This window comes from Macrotis lagotis, chromosome 1, assembly GCF_037893015.1.
Source record: "Macrotis lagotis isolate mMagLag1 chromosome 1, bilby.v1.9.chrom.fasta, whole genome shotgun sequence".
NCBI classification, from domain to species: domain Eukaryota; kingdom Metazoa; phylum Chordata; class Mammalia; order Peramelemorphia; family Peramelidae; genus Macrotis; species Macrotis lagotis.
Genome location: NC_133658.1, coordinates 127576697 through 127597441, shown reverse-complemented (window position 1 = coordinate 127597441; position 20745 = coordinate 127576697). Strand labels below are relative to the sequence as shown.

Below are 20745 nucleotides of genomic sequence, written 5' to 3'. Positions count from 1 at the left end.
TTTTTAAAATGAAGTTTAAATGTAATTTAGCAATTTTGTCAAACTTTTAATCTTATTAAAATGAATTTTAGCTGCCCACTAACCTAAATGATATTGTTATTTAAATGTGCAAGACTACTGTGATTAATATTCTGTCAAGGAGGTGAGCTTTTTTTTTTGTAAAAAGACTATGGCAGTAGCACTCCAACTAATGTAATCTTGATGAGTGAATATGAAGACCCAGAAAGGTTCAAGTAACGAACATACAAAGTTTAGAAAGCCAAAGATCATCTGAAAATTGACCATCAGTTAGATTATTTTAGTTGAAGCAATCCTTAAATCTCTTAGGTGGGATTGTAATTTATGTTTGTAGAGTTTGTGTGCACTTGAATAAAAGAATTTAAAGTGTCTCATTAAAAATCTATATAAACTGACTGAAGTTTGAAACCAAATGTTTTTAGAAGTTTGGGAATTTTCACCATTTTTCTTTATTTTTTTTTTTCTTAACAGGATGGTATGACTTCCTTGTACCTTGATCTGGATTTTCCTGCTCTGAGGAAAAACAAGAATATAGAAAATTTCTTAATTAGATGTAAGTTGCCTTAAACTTTTTTTTAAAAAATCTATACATCCACATTTATGACTATTTCAAATGAGTTATTAAAAACATCTTCAGATTGTAATGGTATTAAAATTTTAGCTAGACTTTTGTTAGAACTATGAATCCTTTAATTTTAGGGCAAATATTTTATTTGGAGTACCTAGAAGTTTAACAAACATTTATAGGGTAGAGAACAATTATTTCTCATTTAATTAGATCACAGATTCAGAATTGTAAAGGACTTTAGAAACTGTCTGATATAATCTCTTCATGTTAAGGCTGAGGAAACTTAGCATGTAAAGACAGGAGTCATTTACACATTCTTATACAAATGACATGAGTTATTAGAAGAACTCCAGAGAGAAAGTTGTTTTTAGTTTTTGACTATTTTAAGCAGAATACTTATAGACTACTGTGTATATGTCAGCAATGTGGTCATTTGTCTGAAATATTAGTAAAAATGAATATATTATAATATCTTTTGCCATGTAAATGATATTATCTAACAATATTGATAACAACTTGTAGCTATATATATATATATATGTATATATATATATATATCAAAGGGTATTAAGAATGAAAACTTTTTTTAAGTCAACATGACAGGTACACAATAAACCAATTCCCTTATAATAAATGGATTTTAAGCATAAGTAGTAACTGATTAATGTTCTGATTAATTAAAACACCAGAGGGATAGAATTATCATATAGATTATGTAGCTACTGTTTTGCAAAGAGTTATAATTCTAATATATGTAATAGACAGTAAAACTAGAGAAAGAGAAGAGACAGGTTAGATGAAAAGCACATTCTATCAGTGCTAGCTGCACTGCAATGTCTATTCTTAGCAAGTTGCCTAGAACACAGACAGATTTAGTGATTTGTGCAGTCACAGAGCCAGTATGTGTCAGCATTAGGATTTGATCCCAGGTCTTAAGAGAGGAGCTTTCAATTACACTATTATTCTTTTTGTAGTTATTCAAAATAAGCACTCTAGGACCTTACTGTATATATACATATACAGTATAATTATATACTATCATTATCATTCTATTAGTCAAACCAAGAAAGGATTATGATAGAGCATTCAGGTTGATAAAACACTAAATAAACTATCTTTTACTGAAAATTTAATTACAAAATTTTTTTAGTCAGTTTTGTTTTATGACAGTTGTCTGAAATAATGGTAAAAATTGTGATATATTTATCTGATAAATAATGGATTTAAGTTTATTAGGTGCTTATTATGTGATAGCACTATTTCAAGTGCTTGGGATGCAAATAGAAAATTAAGACCTTGTAGAGTTTTGCCTTGTAGAGTTTGCATACACTTGAAAAAAATCATTTAAAGTGTCTCATTAAAAATCGATATAAAACTGACTAAAGTTTAAAACCAGATGTTTTTAGAAGCTTGGGAATTTTCACCATTTTAAGTTCTGGAAAAATAAATACAAGGAAAGCAGACATTCTTTATCTTTTGATAGGGAAATAGTGACTAGAGTGATGTAAAGAAAATTTCATCATTTTCTTTATTTTCTATACTGCTTTTGAGTAGCTCATATTCTAAATTGGGGGGAAAGGACACAAATATGTAAAAGACATCTTATGTTTGTAACCTTCAAAGCAGTTTGAATCTCCAAATAATAATTATATTCTAATAGCAGAAGCAATAGGGTACATGGCAAGTTTCTGAAGACTTTGGGGATAATGGTAGGTCAGATATCTGAAACTAAGAAAATTATAGTTCCAAGGATCGGAGCATATTGTTAGAATGTCTTAAGACATCAATAGTGAATTTTCAAAGCCTGATTCACACAGGTTTAATTGAAAGCCACATTCAGTTCAGTGGAATATTGTTTTTTGACAACTGATTACTAATTATGGAATTTGTTTTTATGAGTGCCTATATTTTTCAATTCATTATAGATGAGAAAACTGTGACAAAAATTAGATGCCTACAGATGAAGGCAGAAGATTTTGATATTATTAAAGTAATTGGAAGAGGTGCTTTTGGTGAAGTTCAGTTGGTAAGATTTTAGTCTACCTCTTTTTATTCCTATGTTTATCATTGTTTGTATGTGTGTGCTAGTTATAATATATAACATAAATATTAAAGGGTATATTATTAAAAAGTTACAAGAGGATCAGGTCATATATTTTTTTCCAGGTTCTAAGCAGTGTGAATTTTTAAGAAGAAAATATCAAAAGGATAGAAACAACCACAGGATATAAAACAGAAAATTTTTATTACATAAATTGAAAAACTTTCTCAAATTTAATGTATGTAGGATAAGAAAAGAAATGGTAGATGAAAGAAATTTATAACAAATTTCTTAGACAAGGAAATGTTGATGATATGCAAACATCTATCAAATATTTGTGGTCAAAAGATGACCAGTTGTTAAAAGAAAAATTTCATTGTAGTAACAACAATATGAAAGAATTCTTTAAATCAGAAATAATAGGAGAAACAAAAATGAAAATAAGAAAGGCAGGAAGAAAACAAGCATTTATTTAGAACTTTTTATGTGCCAGACATGCTAAGCATTTTACAGACATCTCGTTTGATCTTCACAGCAACCCTGGGAGGGGGGAGGTGTTATTATGTGCCATTTTACTGATCAGGAAACTGAGGAAGACAGAAGTTAAAATGATTTGTGTAGGGTTACATTGTAATGTGTTTGAGGCAGGATTTGAATTCAGGCATTGAATTTTTATCTGTCACTTTCCATTTTGCCACCTAGCCACCTCAGTCCCAAGGTTTCACTTTATACCCAACAAAGATACCCAAAAGATGCCAGCAGTTAACAGTGGTTCAGTTGTGGATAATATACTGATATACTGTTGGTGGAATTATAAATTGGTTCATTCATTCTGGAGGGCAATTTAAAATTATGCAAAGCAAGCAACTAAAATGTTCATATCTTTAGATCTATATTCCATTGCTACATCATATATATATATATATATATATATATGATGAATTAAAGGAAGTCAGTAATGAAAAGAAAGATCCCATATAAACCAAAGTGTTTACAGTAATATTTTGTTTCAATGAGCTGGAAACAAAGTAGATTCTCTCTAATTTGGGAATGACTAATCAAATTGTGATACATGAATGTAACATAATAGTATTGTGCTGTAAGAAATGTGAAGACTTATATGATCTGATCCAAAATGAATTAATAAGCAGAACCAGGAAAACATCACATTAATTGAATACAATGATATATAAATGAAAAGAAAAATAGTAAAAGAGTAGATACTGAGTGCTGCAAAATTATAATAACAAAGTTTGACCTCAAAGAAGAAATAGAAGATGACACTTTATCTTGCAGGAGGCTGCAAATAATATTAGACTCTTTATAAGTGTTAGTTGGTTTTGCAAAACTTTTTCATTTTTCTACCCCACCCCAGCTGGGTCCTTTTTTTATTGTAAGGGATAGCTGGTAAAAGAGGTGGCTGAATTAGAAAAGTGGGAAATAGAGATGATGTAAAAACAAAAGGAAGTTAATACATTCTTAGTCAAGGAATGATAATTCAGTAGAAAAGGCATTGAAATTGAACACAAGTTCATATTCTAGCTTTGTTTTTATAGATTGCTTAACCCTTCCAAGCCTCAATATATTTATCTGTAAAATGAAGAAATTGGTCTAGATGACCCAAGATTCCTTCCAATTTTAAGTTTATGATCTGCTGATCTAGAAATTTTTAACCTTTTTCCCTCCCACTCCCTTCTCCTCAGCATATCAATATATGGAGATTGCAAGATGGAATAGTGAATATGTTCTGGTTTCATCAACATAAGTAGAAAAATAAATACTCAGACTGGTTTAAGAAGTCAAAAAAGAAAATAAGTATCTATCTAAAATTTCTTTTTATTTCATATGGGGATAAATGAGGTAAATGATTGAAATATTTTAATTTTTCTAATCTAAATTAGAATAAGATAATAAAACTGAAGAAGAAAGCCAGTGATTTTTTGATAGTTTTAATGTTACCCTAATTTGTTTATTTTATTTTAAATGTTGTTTATTTGCTGTTGATAGCATAATATGTTGGAAGTAATATGAAAATTGGGAATTAGGGCACCTGATAATGGATATTTGCTCTGTTATTGCTCAGCTGTGTAACCTTAGGCAAACCATATTCCAATAAGAATTTTGGGATAGGTATGGAAGGTCTCATATCTTTCCTGACTCTAACTTCTATGAGTACCTTTATGTTTAGATGATAATGCCTAAAATGATATTTTCACTTGTGCATTTCAATAATAGTGATAATAACTCTATTGTACTTTAAAATTTCCAAATCCCCTTTCCCACAACAACTATGTTAAATAGGTTTATCTTTATTTTATAGTTGATAAAACTGAGGCTTATGATCCTCATAGCAATAGGTAGCCAGCATTTGAACCCCCAAGTCTTATGACTTGTGATTTTAAGTCAACAGCATGGTACAGTGGAATAAATAGTATTCTTTCTATGAATCATGCTTCTGATATTTCCTATGTTTGTGACCAAGAGCAAGTCACTTAACCTCACTGAGTCTCAATTTCCACATCTGAAAATGAGAGTAGTAATATCTGTAATGCCTACTTAAAGAATCTTTTTGAACCTTAAATGAGTCAACAGACATATAGCATTTTATAAAATAATATCTACCATTACTCTACTATATCCTGTTACCTCATCTTCAAAATGCCTGACCTCAGTTTGTGTAATTTCCTTTAGAGAAAGTATTGCTCTTCATTTAGAAGATAATGAACTTGCATCTATGATTTCAAAAAGTTCCATAAATAGGATTGAATTTGAATCTCCTTTTTGCCTTGAAACAAAACATGACTCTTACTTATTCTCCCTGATTGATCAGGGTAAATGATTTTGGTCCTCATTGCCACTGCCAGGTTCTCTCTCTGCCAATATTATTCAGCAATCTCTCCTTTGATTCTCTTTGTTCTTTTTTTTTTTTGTTTTTAGTTTTTAGTTTTAGTTTTTGCAAGGCAAATGGGGTTAAGTGGCTTGACCAAGGCAACACAGCTAGGTAATTATTAAGTGTCTGAGACGAGATTTGAACCCAGGTACTCCTGACTCCAGGGTCAGTGCTCTTTTCACTATGCCACTTAGCCACCCCTTCTCCTTTGATTCTCAAACTGCTTCTACTGTCCAATCAAAATTCTAGTCACTGTTGTTTCCCAAACTCCAAAACTCTTCCTTCTTTCTACATTGAGTTTAGTGCCTGATGAACAGTTTTTTCACCTCCTCTACTCCTCCTCAAACTCAGCTTCAGTATACATAGTCAAATACCCTAACTTTATGGTTAAGAGTAGCTCCATCTTCCAATCAGGCTCATAACCTGAGTATCCTTACCAACTGATCACTCTAAACTCATTCCTCTCCTCTTATAATCTGTTGATAAGCACTATCATATCTCTTATGCACCAGCTTCTCTCTTCTAACATTGTTACCACCTTGAATTTTATCAATTTACAACTTGATTATTAGTTTTTTTTAGTTTTTGCAAGACAGCGGAGTTAAGTGACTTGCCCAAGGCCACACAGTGTCTGAAGCTGGATTTGAACTCAGGTACTCCTGACTTCAGGGCCAGTGCTCTACCCACTGTGTTACCTAGCCGCCCCTACAACTGGATTATTGCAAGATTTTGCTGCCACAAGTCCCTCTTTACTCCTGTCCATCCTTTGTTCACCTTTCAAATCACTCTTCTTAAAATGCTCATCTGACGATTTCATTGCCTTTCTCTCCCCCAAAACCACCCCTGCACTCCAATTGCTCCCTGTCACCTCCAGAATCACATAATCTTCTCTTTGGCAAAGTCCTTTATAGCCTAGCTTCCTCATAATTTTCCATTCTTCCTATCCCTTATTTATTCCACCTTCACCCCCCACATAGTTTGTGATTTAGTGTGACTGGACTTTCTACTACTATTTCTCCCACAAGATACTCCACCTCATTCTGAGCATTTTCACTGATTCTTCCCCATTCCAAGTATACTTATTCTCACTCTTATATTCTTATTCTACACTTCCTGACTTCCTTCAAGTTGTAATTAACATCTTGTCTTCTAGGAGGTGCCTTATGGAATCCCCCTACTGCCTTCCCGGTATTGATTACTTCCCATTTATCCTTACTGAATCTTGTTTGTACATAGTTGTTTTCCTGTTTTCTCCTTCATAAGATTGTGAGGTGCCCATGGGCAGGGACTTGTCTGCCTTTCTTTGTATAGCCATTGTATATCCAGTGACACACAGCAGATGCTTAATAAATGCTTATTTATTGACTAACTAAACAAAAACTATGCATTTGCATAGTAGGCCCTTGTAGGTCCTTAAGTTAAAAGAATTTAGGAATGAACAGAATTGGAAAATTTTTTTCAGAAGTTTTATTCAAGCACTTAGATCTAATCCTTGATGTTCATATTTTCAGAGGAAAACTTTTGGGTAGTGTCTGCTCTTGATTATTATATTTATTTAATTTTCCTTTAGAAAAGGAAAAGGAAAATTATCCTTAGTATTTATATGCCTGACACCTAGCTAATGTTTAATAATGTTTTTATGACTTTGTTCAGAAAACTGATCCAGGAACTAGGTCCACTCTGTGGTATATAACTGCATTTGTACCTGTCCTAGCCCATTATGACCAGTGGATGAGGGATTATGAATTTTTAAGGTAGAGATAGGTTAACTCAATTGGGGGGGGGAGAATAGATTCAGTCTTACAATTTAAAAAGTAGTTCATTTACTGAGTTTGTTTTAAAAGATATAAAGCCTCAATCTTTTTAAGAAGTGAAATTCTGTTTCAGGGTTAGAATAATAATATACCACTTAAATCATAGTTAAGGGAAGAATAACAACAACAATAATAACTTGTCTTTATCTGAGACTTTAAGGTTTTCAAAAGTTTTACGCACATTATTTCATTTTATTTGAACAAAATCTTGTGTTAATAGGTCCAATAGGTACTGTTAGCTTCCTTTTATAGATCAGGAATCTAAAACTTATAAATAAGGTACTAAACCCATGGTCATACAACTAGCAGATATTAGAGGCAAGATTCAAACCCAGTTACATTTGACTCTCAGTCTAGTATTCTTTCTGCTATATCTCACTTTGTAGAGAATTAATAGAGAGAAAGAAAAAGTCAGATGTTTCTATAGATTAAAATTTGTTTTGTGATCTTTTACTATATTGTCATCAAAATATTTCAAATCTGTGTTGTATTTTCAATGCCTTTAGGCACAAATGAGCACATCATGTTTTGTAATGTGCTCCTCACTTCAGATGAAATCAAGTCCAAAGCTATATTTTTGCCCATGTACTTAGAGGTTCCTCACCCTAGCTCAAAGAGTTGGTAACTGCCCTCCAAAGCAATTTTCTGACTAAACCACAGTCTGTAAACTCAAAGTCACAGTAGTGCTATTTATGAAGAGTATCAGAAACATTTGCTTTGTACATTTTTCTAACACTTAAAAGCAAAGTACTTTGTTTCTGTTTAATGTGTATTTTTAGAAGTCACTTAAATATGTCAAACATTCTTTTCTCTTCCAATGACTTGTTTAGTTATCTTGAATATAAAGGATATTATTGGGTTCTATTTACCAGCTGGTAAATATGTATTATATGTAAATAAGTATGTATTATTTTTATCACTACTCTTCATAACAAAATTCCCAGAGTCACAGTTAGTATACATATTTCATGAATCAATCATAATGATTATTACAATATAATTAATTAAAACTTCCCTAATGAAGTTAGAAATAGTGTATAATTCTTCTTGCATACAGTAATGCAGCAGGGGAAAGAGCTACATAAAAATAGAATGTGCTTTTCTTTAATATGGTTATTGAACTTAAATTTTGCTTTGAACTGATCTAATGCATCACTGATTAGGGAAAAAACCCACATTTTCTTTTGAAAGAGGAATTGTAGTGGTGGCTAGGTGCCATAGTGGATAGAGCACCAGCCCTGGAGTCAGGAGTACCTGAGTTCAAATCCAGCCTCAGACACTTAATAATTACCTAGCTGTGTGGCCTTGGGCAAGCCACTTAACCCCATTGCCTTGCAAAAAAAACTAAAAAAAAAAACCCAAAAACAAAAACAAAAAAACAAAGAGGAATTGTAGGGTCCCCTAGTTTTGAGACTAGATAATTTTTCTGATTCGCCTATGACCTAATATTACTTTAGAAGAGAAACAGTTGAATTAGAGGATTTTTATTGTCATAGACTTGACCTTCTATATGGAGTTAATTTTCCTGGAATTGTAAAATATCAAATAGTGGAGAAATATCTTAAATGAAAAGAAGTTGCATTTTGGTATGAATGTATAATAGTTTCTGGAATCTCTTCAGGAAATTGTGATTCAGAATTTTGTCTTTGTATCTTGCTATTCACTCATAAATCCATCATAGAATCTAATATTTTGTTTCATACTAAAATCAAGTTTGACCTAAATTTTTATTTTGCTTTCTATTCTGAAGTGGTGAATTCAATTTAGGCAGTAGCTGGTTAGGTTCTTTTAAATGGGAGGAGCAAAATGTTTGTTTTGCTCTACATTCTTTCCCCCTTTCTCCCCCCCTCCCAAATTGAGGCAGAATTCAGTAGGGATGTGACTTAAGCAGATCCCACTTCCTGTTTATTGCTTACTTTTCATTCACATTTTTGTGCCTTCACTTAACACAGACTGACTCAGCTTATGTCTTGATGAAGATATTTAAATTATGAATTTAGTTAAAAATAATATTGAAAACTATATCCTCTATTAACCCAGACCCATTGATGACTTCTTGGAACTTAGTGTTTGAAAGACCTGGATTTAAGTACAACTTTGTACATTTATTAGCCAGGTATATGTGCCCTGACTGGGCAGTTCTTAACCTCTCTGGGCTTCTGTTACTTCCTCTATAATTGGGGCAGAAATAGCAACTACTTCATAGAGTTGTGAGGATCAAATTGGGCTATACATGCAAAGCATATTGCAAGAAATAGGAATGCTATAAAGATAAAAGTTATAATTATTATTTTGTTATTATTTTTTGATGGGGTTTTCTACTATATCCTGAGTTCTTAATCTTTTTTGTATTATAGATTCCTTTGCCATTCTGAAATCTAAGGACTGTTTCTTTTGAGAACAAAATAAAATACATAAGATTGCAAAGGCAACTAATTTTATTGAAATAAAAATCATCATTTTTTTAAAAATAATTTTACCACTCAAAGTTAAAAATTCCTGCTAGAAAATCTTGGAACAAGTTGCTCTCCTCTTTTATTCTTTGGAATTTAATGTTCTGAAGACTATTTTATAAATGGATAAAATTTCAGATGAAATAAATTTTATTCTCCTCTAGGCTCACTGAAAGAAACTTTTGTTGATACAATTCTAGTAGCTAGAAGGATAACAGTGATAATATGTACTTGATTCTTTCTCCACCTGATTTTAATTTTCTTGGCCAATTTTTTTTTTTTTTTTTAGGTTTTTGTTAGGCAATGGGGTTAAGTGGCTTGCCCAAGGCTACACAGCTAGGTAATATTAAGTGTCTGAGGCCAAATTTGAACTCAGGTACTCCTGACTCCAGGGCCGGTGCTCTATCCACTGCACCACCTAGCTGCCCCCAAATTTCTTTATTTTGAAGTTTTTAAATTTTTTTAAATTTGAAACTGGCATTAAAAACTTTTTTTTCCAGTTTTTGGGAATCCTTCTAGTACTATATCCAGGGTATTATAGGTAATAATGTGATTGGAATCTGATAATGATCTGGTTCCAAAACAGTTTATTGATGTTCTCCAGGATATCTTGAGGGCTTTATTTGTAGTATGAAAATATATCATCTGGCAGGCCATAGAAGATCACAAGCTTATAGTGTTTTCTAACTACTAGTTCTTGATCCATGTGCAGTATATGTTTAATTTTTATAACCAGTAATAAAGTGTTCTATTGTTTCTACCATTTCATCACTTGATGTAAATGAATTACTAAATCTTTTCTCCTTAAGGATGACCCTTTTGCAGTTTCTTGTGTCAGTGATCTGTAGTTAAAACTTTCAGTTTCTATATCATTTTTATCAACATCTAGTCAGTAAGCATTAATTAAGAGCTTACTTTGTGTCAGGCACTGAGTTAACTTTTTTTTTTTTGCAAGGCAAATGGGGTTAAGTGGCTTGCCCAAGGCCACACAGCTAGGTAATATCAAGTGTCTGAGATCAGATTTGAACCCAGGTACTCCTGACTCCAAGGCAGGTGCTCTATCTACTGCGCCACCTAGCCGCCCCACTGAGTTAACTTTTGGAGATAGGAAGTACAAGAAAAATAGCATATGCCCTTCAGGAAGCTTATATTTTATTGAGACAAGATTACAAAAAAGAAAACTGGAAAGAAGGGTGATTTGGGAAGAATCCTTCTGGGGCAAAGGGGAAGAGATTGGAGAAAAGAAGATCAGAGAATCTTGATCAGCCCAGAGGAAGGGGCTGCAGATAATACGGGGTGATCTTCCTGGATGAGAAGTACTTGGGTATGGTGTTGAATGAAGTCCAGAATGTCAAGAGAGGAAATCAGATAGGAATGAAGGACTGAACCACTTACTCTATTCTTCATTTTATCTCTAGTTTCTTCCCAGTCTTCTACTTTTCCCTTACATGTCAAATTGCATTTTTCAATAATTATAATAAGAAATCTTTTTCTCTATTATTTATGATGAAAACAAGTAGTCTGTTAAATTCTGTCTAGGTTTTTATGCTCTATAAAAAATGTAGAAGTTGCCTAGAGGAAGAATTTGGGATTAACACTATGTTATTTGGATAGCTTTTTTCCCCATTAGGAGTTGTCTAGTGTTAGAAAAATAGTAACATTTTATCAGAAACTCATTTATTCTCTTATTCTCACCTGGGATTCTCCCTTTACAGAAATACCAAGTTTCTGGAAAGATTATTTTTAAAACAACTTGTATCTTTATTTTGAACTTTGTAAATGTGATTTATACCCATTAGCCAACACCTTCATATTTTCTTTGAAGTGGTGGTTTGTTCCTTTGTTTTTTTAATACAATAATTTATGGAGCTGATATTAAGTTTTTGTTAGTGAAATATGGCTCTCATAATTAACATTGCACAGGAATTTTATTATTGACTTAACGAAGCTATCCAGGCATTTTTCCCTTTAATAAGAATTTATGTTGTTTTTCAGTAGAGAACTACTTTACATTGTATTTTGCAACTGATTTAATTAAATAGCCCTGCAGGTCAAGTACCCACTTCATTATTATCTGTTGTTAAAATAGATAATATATCTATCATATCTATTATTATCTAATAAATCTTGCTTTTTTTGTAAATCAACAGGTTCGTCATAAAGAATCACAGAATGTTTATGCTATGAAGCTTCTTAGTAAATTTGAAATGATAAAAAGATCAGATTCTGCTTTTTTTTGGGAAGAACGAGATATCATGGCCTTTGCCAATAGTCCTTGGATAGTTCAGGTAAGAAATTACTTTATAAATTTACTGTATATTTAGTAAATTTAAATCATACTTAATAAAGCTTATTTTGTTTGCTGAAACTCCATTATATTTATGTTGGTTGTATGAGGTTTATAAAGTTTCAACACTATAGTTTAATGCTAGCAAGATTTGATACATTAATCCATTTTTAATGTTCTATGGCATATATCTTATCTTTTATTACTATGTTTCTGAAATAAAAAGGCTAAATTTAGAAATCTAAATTTTAAATGAGTTTCTTTAATTATCTATGTAATTATTGTGATTGAGGAGAATAATGCCATAAAAATTATTTTGAAATTTAGCATTAAGTTTATTTGCTATCCCTCCCCCCCAAAAAAATTACCTTTTAAAATTACATTATTAAAACAGTTGAGGGGTGGCTAGGTGGTGCAGTAGATAGAGCACCGGCCCTGGAGTCAGGAGTACTTGAGTTTGGATCTGGCCTCAGACACTTAATAATTACCTAGCTGTGTGGCCTTGGGCAAGCCACTTAACCCTATTGCCCTGCAAAAAGAAAAAAAAAAACCTTAAAAAAAACAGTTGGTCATATATAATCTGAATTTTATAAGTATTTATGAAGTATGCCTATTGTGTATACAGAATGTTGTATTATATATTAGATTAGATAAAAAATTTAAAAAAGAGATACTTTTTTTGCTTTCCTGGAATTTATAGTACAGAAAAGAAATTATGAAACTTAGAACTATTATGAAATAATTCATGAAAATGATGGTACATGGCAAACATTTCAACTGAGATATGGTTCCAAAGTAGAGTAAGTGCCAGGGAAATTTAATGTAGGACTAAAAATATGATATAAAACAAAGTAAAATAAAGGAACATTAACCAAGTTTTTCTTTCTCTTGTTTCCCTAGTTTTATTTCAGCTCTTAGCATTAGTACCTGTCACATAGTTGTCTTTTTTTTTAATTGATCACAAAGTTTTTATTATTGAAAATGCTTTCCATGATATGACTTATAAAGTATTTTCCACTTACGAAGTGTTTTACATCCATGGCTATATCGTCTTAGGTTTATTATTTTATTTTAGTCATTGTTAAACAATTATACAGATCATTTATACAGTATTTCAAATTCTACAAAACAGTTTTACAATTGTTTGTAGCAATGTCACAACAACCCTGTGAGTTAGGTTAGTGTGGTCATAGAAGTGGAGTCATTCAAAATCAATAAAAACCACTGACAAAGCCAAAAGCCAAATCTAGGACAAATGATCAAAACCTGTTTAGTATTACCCTAAGGATTCAGAATCTAATAAAGAGTACTGTAGTAAGACACAAAAAGGGAAGATGGTGCATATATGTATTGTTTCAATTGTAGAACTAAGGAAGGAATCTGGTTTTATCCTATTTTATAAGAGAAATAATAGTAATAGCTGATGTTTACATTGCTAAAAGGTTTACAAAATGCTCTATCAAATTTTATCTCTGAGGTATTATATTACTTAACAAATAAGGAAATTGAGGCTCAGTTAAATGCTTTCACTAACATCAACTAAAAGTATAACTCTGGTCTTCCTGAAAAGAAATGAGATGGCATCCCTCTAGCCTCTAGTTCTGCTGATGGCTCTCTATCATACTGTCTCACAGTTCATTCAAGAGTTTGGTGGTCAGTACATTCTACTAATGAAACTGATAATAGGATCTATTTGATTAAAAAAAATTTATTTTTGCAAGGCAATGGGGATAAGTGACTTGCCCAACATCACACAGTTAAATATGTATTAAGTGTCTGAGGCCAAATTTGAACTCAGGTACTCTTGACTCCAAGGCTGGTGCTCTATGCACTGCACCACCTAGCTGCCCCTTTACTTTCTTATGAATTTTCTCATAGCTTTACATATCTATCATATCTTTGTTATTAGACTTTAAGCTCTGTGACAATGTCTTATCTAATTCTTGTAGAGTGACCTTTGTGAAATAAGCATTTAACTGAATATCTGTTCATATAATGAGTGTCTGTTCAAAGAATGAAATTTACTACAGAGAGAGACTATATTATAATTCAAAGAGCCCTGAACATGGAGCCAGGAGAAGTAGATCTCAACTAGCTGTGCGGCTGTGGGCAAAATCAATCTCTAAGAGCCAGTTTCCTCATCAGTAAAATGGAGATGGATAAGAATACTTTCACTATCCCACAGGATGGTTATTATTAAAGCACTTTATAAATATAAATTGTTATTGTTAAAGTAAGCCAATAATTCCCTTTGTAATACAAGAAAACAAAAAATAAAAATTCCACACCATAATTTTCAAGGAATTTAAGTTTGAATTTCTCTATATTGGTGATTTTTAAAAGTTGTGTACATATATTAAATTCTGTACTGGGCTTTAAAGTAGCCTAGGAATATATAAAAAAGATTCAGATAATCATAGAGTTTTAGAGCTAAGTGGGACCTTAGAAGCCATTTAGTCAACTCTTGCTCAGTCAGAAAGTGAGTTACTGCCAAGGTCAAGACTAATAGGTATCCTGATACTCAGTCCAATGGTCTTTTTGGTGCCCATCATTTAAGAAATCTACAATCCAGGAGGAAGACTGAGGTCTTTGAAGAGTTCAGGAGTAGATTAATTTTGTTGAAGACAGGAAATGATATCACGGAATTCATAACCTCTTGAGTTTAACTCTGAATCGCCCACAGTGTCAAGTCTAGTCTTGACATGCTGATACTTTGGGTTCTGTGGAATCCTTTTGGGCAGAAACTCGGGATCTCCAATGTGTCCTTGGGAAGACATCTTCCTTCAACTGACAGCTCCCGACTCCTCCCCCTCCCACATAATTGTCTTTTGGTAAAATTGATACAAGTTGTCCTTGTAGCTTATGAATAGGAATTCTTACAACCAGAAGCATCTATTACCATTAAAATATTTACAATATAATATATATTGTGACTGACAAAGGTGGGGAGAATTATAGGAATATTTTAAATTTATATAGCTCTACTTGTTAGCTTTTTTCTGTTTTTGGTCATACACTGTTCCAATATCCCTAGCCTACTATCATAAATTGATACCTTCTTATTCATCCTTAGTTCAACATTTATTGAATGCTTACTGTGGAAAAACTGCCAAATAAAAACAATTGGATAATAAATAGTAACTTTTCTACCTTGGATGTATAGCTTGATAGCATTCAAAATGCTGTCATGTACCTTTTCATTTGCTCTGCATAGTAATAGTAACCCAAGGTCTTAGGCGATTCTCTAACTGAAAAAAGCATACTATAGGAAGTGGAATGGGAAAGGAAAAGGGAAAAGGAAAATGAATCTTCTAAGTAGTTATGGTTACCTTACTACCTCAATGCAGCACTGATTTTTAAGATGTTTTTCCTTAGTGCAAGTCCAAATCTACACCTTTGTAGTTTCCTATCTACTGAGTACACTGTCATTTTTGGTTACAAATAAGTACAAATTAATCATCATGATAAAATAAGAAAATTAATGATTTTTTACAGGCCCATTGCCTTACTGTCACTTCTTTTTTTCTGGGGTTATCATTGCTAAATAACTTTATTGAACTAAGGCTCAATAAAGTTGTCATACATACTGAAGGTAAAGAACAAAGCCCTATAGGAAGCTATAGGTAAATAGCATGAGCTTTTAATTTCTTTCATATTTCTTTTTTAATTAGCTAAAGTTGTTAATTACTTCAGCTAGTTTTTTAGTTCATTCTTTTTTTGTTTTGTTTTGTTTTTGTTTTTAGGTTTTTGCAAGGCAAATGGGGTTAAGTGGCTTGTTCAAGGCCACACAGCTAGGTAATTATTAAGTGTCTGAGGTTGGATTTGAACTCAGGTACTTCTGACTCCAGGGCCGGTGCTCTTTTCCACTGCACCACCTAGTCGCCCTTTTAGTTCATTCTTTAGGATTCTCTAAGTATACCAACATATCAACTGCAAAGAGTGTTAGTGTTTCCTCATTGTCTATTCTAAAACCTTCAATTTCTTTTTTTTTTCTCTTTTTGCTCTAGCTAACATTTCTAGTACAATGTTGAGTAACAGTGGGAAGACTTTTTAGCATTACAGTTAATGCTTTCTTTTGGTTGTAGATAGATGCTGCTTTTTTAAGGAAAGCTCCTTTATTCCTATGACCCTTGTGAGACTTTCTAGTATTTTAGTTTTTTCCTAGTATTTTATTTAAAATTTTTGCTATCTTTTCTTTCACAGTTGAGTAAATGCAAATTCATTTAGTAAATATTAATTGAATGTTGACTGTGAATTTTATACCTGCCTTTCCACATCCACTTAGTTTAAGTACTTATGTTGAAAAATATAGTCCATTATCATCTCCTGAAACCACACTGATTGTTTTATGTTTATTTGGAATGTAAGCACTTCTCTTGTGAAGTTTTATGTGGTTCAAGTTGTTTGGGTTTTTTCTTTCCTACATACATACAGAACAAAATAAGACATAGTCAGATCTAATACACATGATTGAAAATAATTTTTTCAGTGCATATTTTTAATCAATTTTACAATTTTATACAAATTTAATCAAATTAACAATTTAAAGAAATAATTGTACTGTATCTCTCACTTCTCTCTTCTAGCTCTTTTGTGCCTTTCAAGATGATAGATATCTTTATATGGTAATGGAATACATGCCTGGTGGAGACCTCGTAAATCTTATGAGTAACTATGATGTACCTGAAAAATGGGCCAAATTTTACACAGCTGAAGTTGTTCTGGCTTTGGATGCAATACACTCCATGGGTTTAATACACAGAGATGTGAAGCCTGACAACATGCTTTTGGATAAAAATGGACATCTGAAGTTAGCAGATTTTGGCACTTGTATGAAAATGGATGAAGTAAGTATACATTTAAAACTGTAAAATATATTTCATTTGTTTATTTTTCCAATAACAGGCATCCTTATTTCACCCCTGATCTCATAGATAATGCTTCTAGTTTATTCCCATTGCATATAATGCTAGTTGATGGTTTTAGATACTGTTTATCATTTTAAGGAAAACTCCATTTATTCCTATGCTTTCTAGTGTATTTAATAGGAATGGGTGCTGTATTTTGTCAAAAGCTTTTGCAGTATCTATTGAAATAGTATTCTGTTTGTTTTGTTATTGATATGGTCAATTTTGTGTTCCTAATATTGAACCAATATTGAACCAGTTTCTTAGGGAGTTCATTGGTGATTTGTTCAATTTCTTTTGATGGAAATGGGATTATTTATGCATTTAATTTCCTCTTCTGTTAATTTGGGAAATTTTTTTGTATTTTTGTCAATATTCATCCATTTCACTTAGATTTTCAAATTTGTTGTAATACAGTTGGGCAAAATAGCTCTGAATTATTACTTTAATTTCCTCCTCATAGGTGGTAAATTCACCATTTCATTATTGATGCTAATTATTTGGATTCCTTTCCTATTTTTAAAACAAATTAACTGGAGGTTTAGCTATTTTATTTTCTTATAAAATCATCTTTTAGTTTTATTTATTAGTTCAATAGTTTTCTTACTTGTGATTTTATTAATCTCTCATTTTCAGAATTTCTAATTTGGTATTTAATTGGGCATTTTAAATTTGTTCTTTCTCTAGATTTTTTAGTTGCATGCCCAATTCATTGATACCCTCTTTATTTTATTCAAACTTTTTAGGGATATAAAATTTCCCCTAATAACTGTTTTGATTGTATCTCACAAGTTTTGATGTGTTGTTTCTTTATTGTTATTGCCTTGGTTGAAATTATTAATGAATTCTATGATTTGTTGTTTGATTCACTTATTCTTTAAAATTAAACTTGGTCCTTTATTACACATGATTTTTATTGCATTATGATCCGAAAAGATGCATTTATTATTTTTCTTCCTTTCTGCATTTTTGTGTTTTTTTATGCCCTATCATATCTAAATTTTCTAGCACCCTATTTACCTTCTTTATAACTTCCTTTGTGTTTATTTTATGATTAGATTTCTGAGGGAGACAGAGAGAGCGAGGTTGTAGTCCTCCACCAATATAGTTTTGCTGTCTATGTCTTTCTGTAACCCATTTAGCTTCTCTTCTAAGAATTTGGCTGCTATACTACTTGTTGCATACATATTTAGTATTGAAATTACTTCATTGTCCATGTTACCTTTTAGGAAGATGTAGTTTCCTTCCTTATCCCCTTTTATCAAGATCTATTTTTGTTTTTGCTTTGTCTGAGACATGGATTGCTATCCCTGCTTTTTTTCATTTCAGTTGAAGCATAATATCTTGGCTTGCCCAAGGCCACAGAGCTAGGTAATTATTAAGTGTCTGAGACCGGATTTGAACCCAGGTACTCCTGACTCCAGGGCTGGTGCTCTAGACCGGATTTGAACCCAGGTACTCCTGACTCCAGGGCTGGTGCTCTATCTACTGCACCACCTAGCCGCCCCTAGGATCAAGACATGATTGATGGATTCTTTCAGTGGCTATTTTGCCCTCTGGTTCTAGGATATCATGGCAGTTTTTCTTGATGACTTCTTGAAATGCGTCCAGGCTCTTTTTTTTTTCTTTTTTGTTTTTAGGTTTTTTGCAGGGCAGATGGGGTTAAGTAGCTTGGCCAAGGCCACACAGCTAGGAAATTATTAAGTGTCTGAGGCCGGATTTGAACTCAGGTACTCCTGACTCCAGGGCCGGCGTTCTATCCACTGAGCCACCTAGCCGCCCCTAAAACCATCATTCTTGACTATCACTGTAGAGCAAGAAAAAAAAAAACTTTTGATGTCCATCCTATCTAATCTAATCTTATCGATTTGATATCCCCAAAATGTCCCACAAGTATTAAAAGTTAGAGGTGGGATTTGAACTAATTTGAAATAGTGTTCTTTCCATTGTGTCTCATGGTCTCCTTTACACATGAGGAAACAAACTCAGGATAATGACTTAACATTGTTTACAAGGCCAATAAGTGTAAAAACAAGGATTCAAACTCAGATCTTTATGCAAGTCCATTCTTCCCACTATATTGCATCAATCAACAAACATTTATTAAATATTTTATGTCACATACTGTGTTAAGCAGAGATAATACAAAGAGAGGCAGAAAAATTATCCCTGTTCTTAAGTAACTCCCACTGTATTGTGGAAGGCAACATATAAATAGGTAAATAAATGATGAATGAATGAAGTCTAGATGGAAGGAAATTTGAGAAAGAACATTATCGACTACTAGAACAGCCAGAATAGGGTCTCTTACAGAAGAAAGTGGATTTTAAGCTGAGTTGTCAAGAGACTGGAACATCTGGGAGGCAGAGGTTAAAGGGGTAGAGAATTTCAGGCATGGAGAACAGCCAGTGAAAAGGCACTGAATCAAGAGATGGGAGCATCCAGTGAGATTTGAGATTATCAATGTAACTGGACCAGAGAGGATGGCATGACTGGAAAAGTAGGAAAAGGCCAGGTTGAGTAGAACTTTCAGTGCCAAGCTAAGGACTTTATATTTGATCCTGGAAGCCACTGAAGCTAATTGAACAGAAAGAAGACTGAGTGTAGTATGAATTGGAGTGAGGTGAGGAGAGATTTGGTGTTTGACAGGTAAGAGGTGATGAAGGCTGGAACTAAGGTGATGTTTTTGTAGGTGGAAAGAGGAAAGAGACTGTGAAGCTAGAAACAAGATATGGTAGCAGATAATGTGAAGAATTAAATAACCCAATGAGGTTGTAAGCTGGAATAGCTAGTAGAGTGATATCCCTGACAGAAATAGAGTAGTTTGAAAGAGAGCTACTTTGATGAGGAAAGATAGTGAATTCTGGCTTGGCTATGTTTATGGACCATAGGATTTGTGATGCTAGAGGGCAGTTTATGATTCATGATTGTAGCTCAGCTTGAAAGATTAAAATTGGGTCTTTAGGGGTGGCTAGGTGGCACAGTGCATAGAGCACTGGCCCTGGAGTCAGGAGTACCTGAGTTCAAATCCAGCCTCAGACACTTAATTACCTAGCTGTGTGGCTTTGGGGAAGCTACTTAACCCCATTTGCCTTGCAAAAAAAAAAAAACCCTAAAAAAAGTGGGTCTTTATATCTATATTGCTGCTGGATACCCATGGCCTGAGACTATAAAGCAGTCATCTACAAGCATTTTTGAAGCATCTGCTATGTGCCCAGAGCTGGGATACAAGTGCAAATGCAAAGAAACATAGTCTTGTCTCTCAAGGAGCTTCCATTCTAATGTGGGGGAGACTGGAAGTGGAGAGTCAGAAGTAGAGCTGAAGAGGAGTGAAGACTTGGCCTGGACACTGTCCTTGGTCAGACCAATAAGAGGAAAAATCAGAGCAGCTCCTGGATGAGAAATCGGCTGTAGCATGATGGAGGACATCTGAAGAACCGTGGCAGAGCCTTCCCTGTGCCCTGATTAAAAAATGTGATTAATACGCTCATTACAAAAATAGCAGTGGCACTTCCATTACTTGATAGATGGTTTATAAATGATAATACTTAACTGTTCTCATTAGAGCATTCTGTTATACAACTAATACCTCTCAGATACTTCAGTCATATGTCAATCACTTCATTTTATAAAGAATCCAAATGTATGCTATTTTCCTTATAAGAATGGGAAGTCCAAGGAAAAAGAGCAGGCTTACTGAAGACTGACAAAACATAGCACTACTTTTTAAATTATATAAATATTTTATTTGTTTTCCAATTATATTC

At 32.9% G+C, this 20745-nt stretch overlaps 1 protein-coding gene across 7 annotated transcripts in view; it reads left to right on the top strand.

Moving 5' to 3' along the window:
* Window positions 1–20745, top strand: part of ROCK2 (Rho associated coiled-coil containing protein kinase 2) — a 147278-nt gene that overhangs the window by 65484 nt on the left and 61049 nt on the right. For all 7 annotated transcript variants that reach the window (XM_074207676.1, XM_074207684.1, XM_074207706.1 and 4 more), the window contains exons 2-5: window positions 490–571; window positions 2512–2612; window positions 11935–12072; window positions 16658–16918. In XM_074207676.1, coding sequence (XP_074063777.1) covers window positions 490–571; window positions 2512–2612; window positions 11935–12072; window positions 16658–16918 — 582 coding nt within the window. The remainder of the gene's footprint in view (window positions 1–489; window positions 572–2511; window positions 2613–11934; window positions 12073–16657; window positions 16919–20745) is intronic.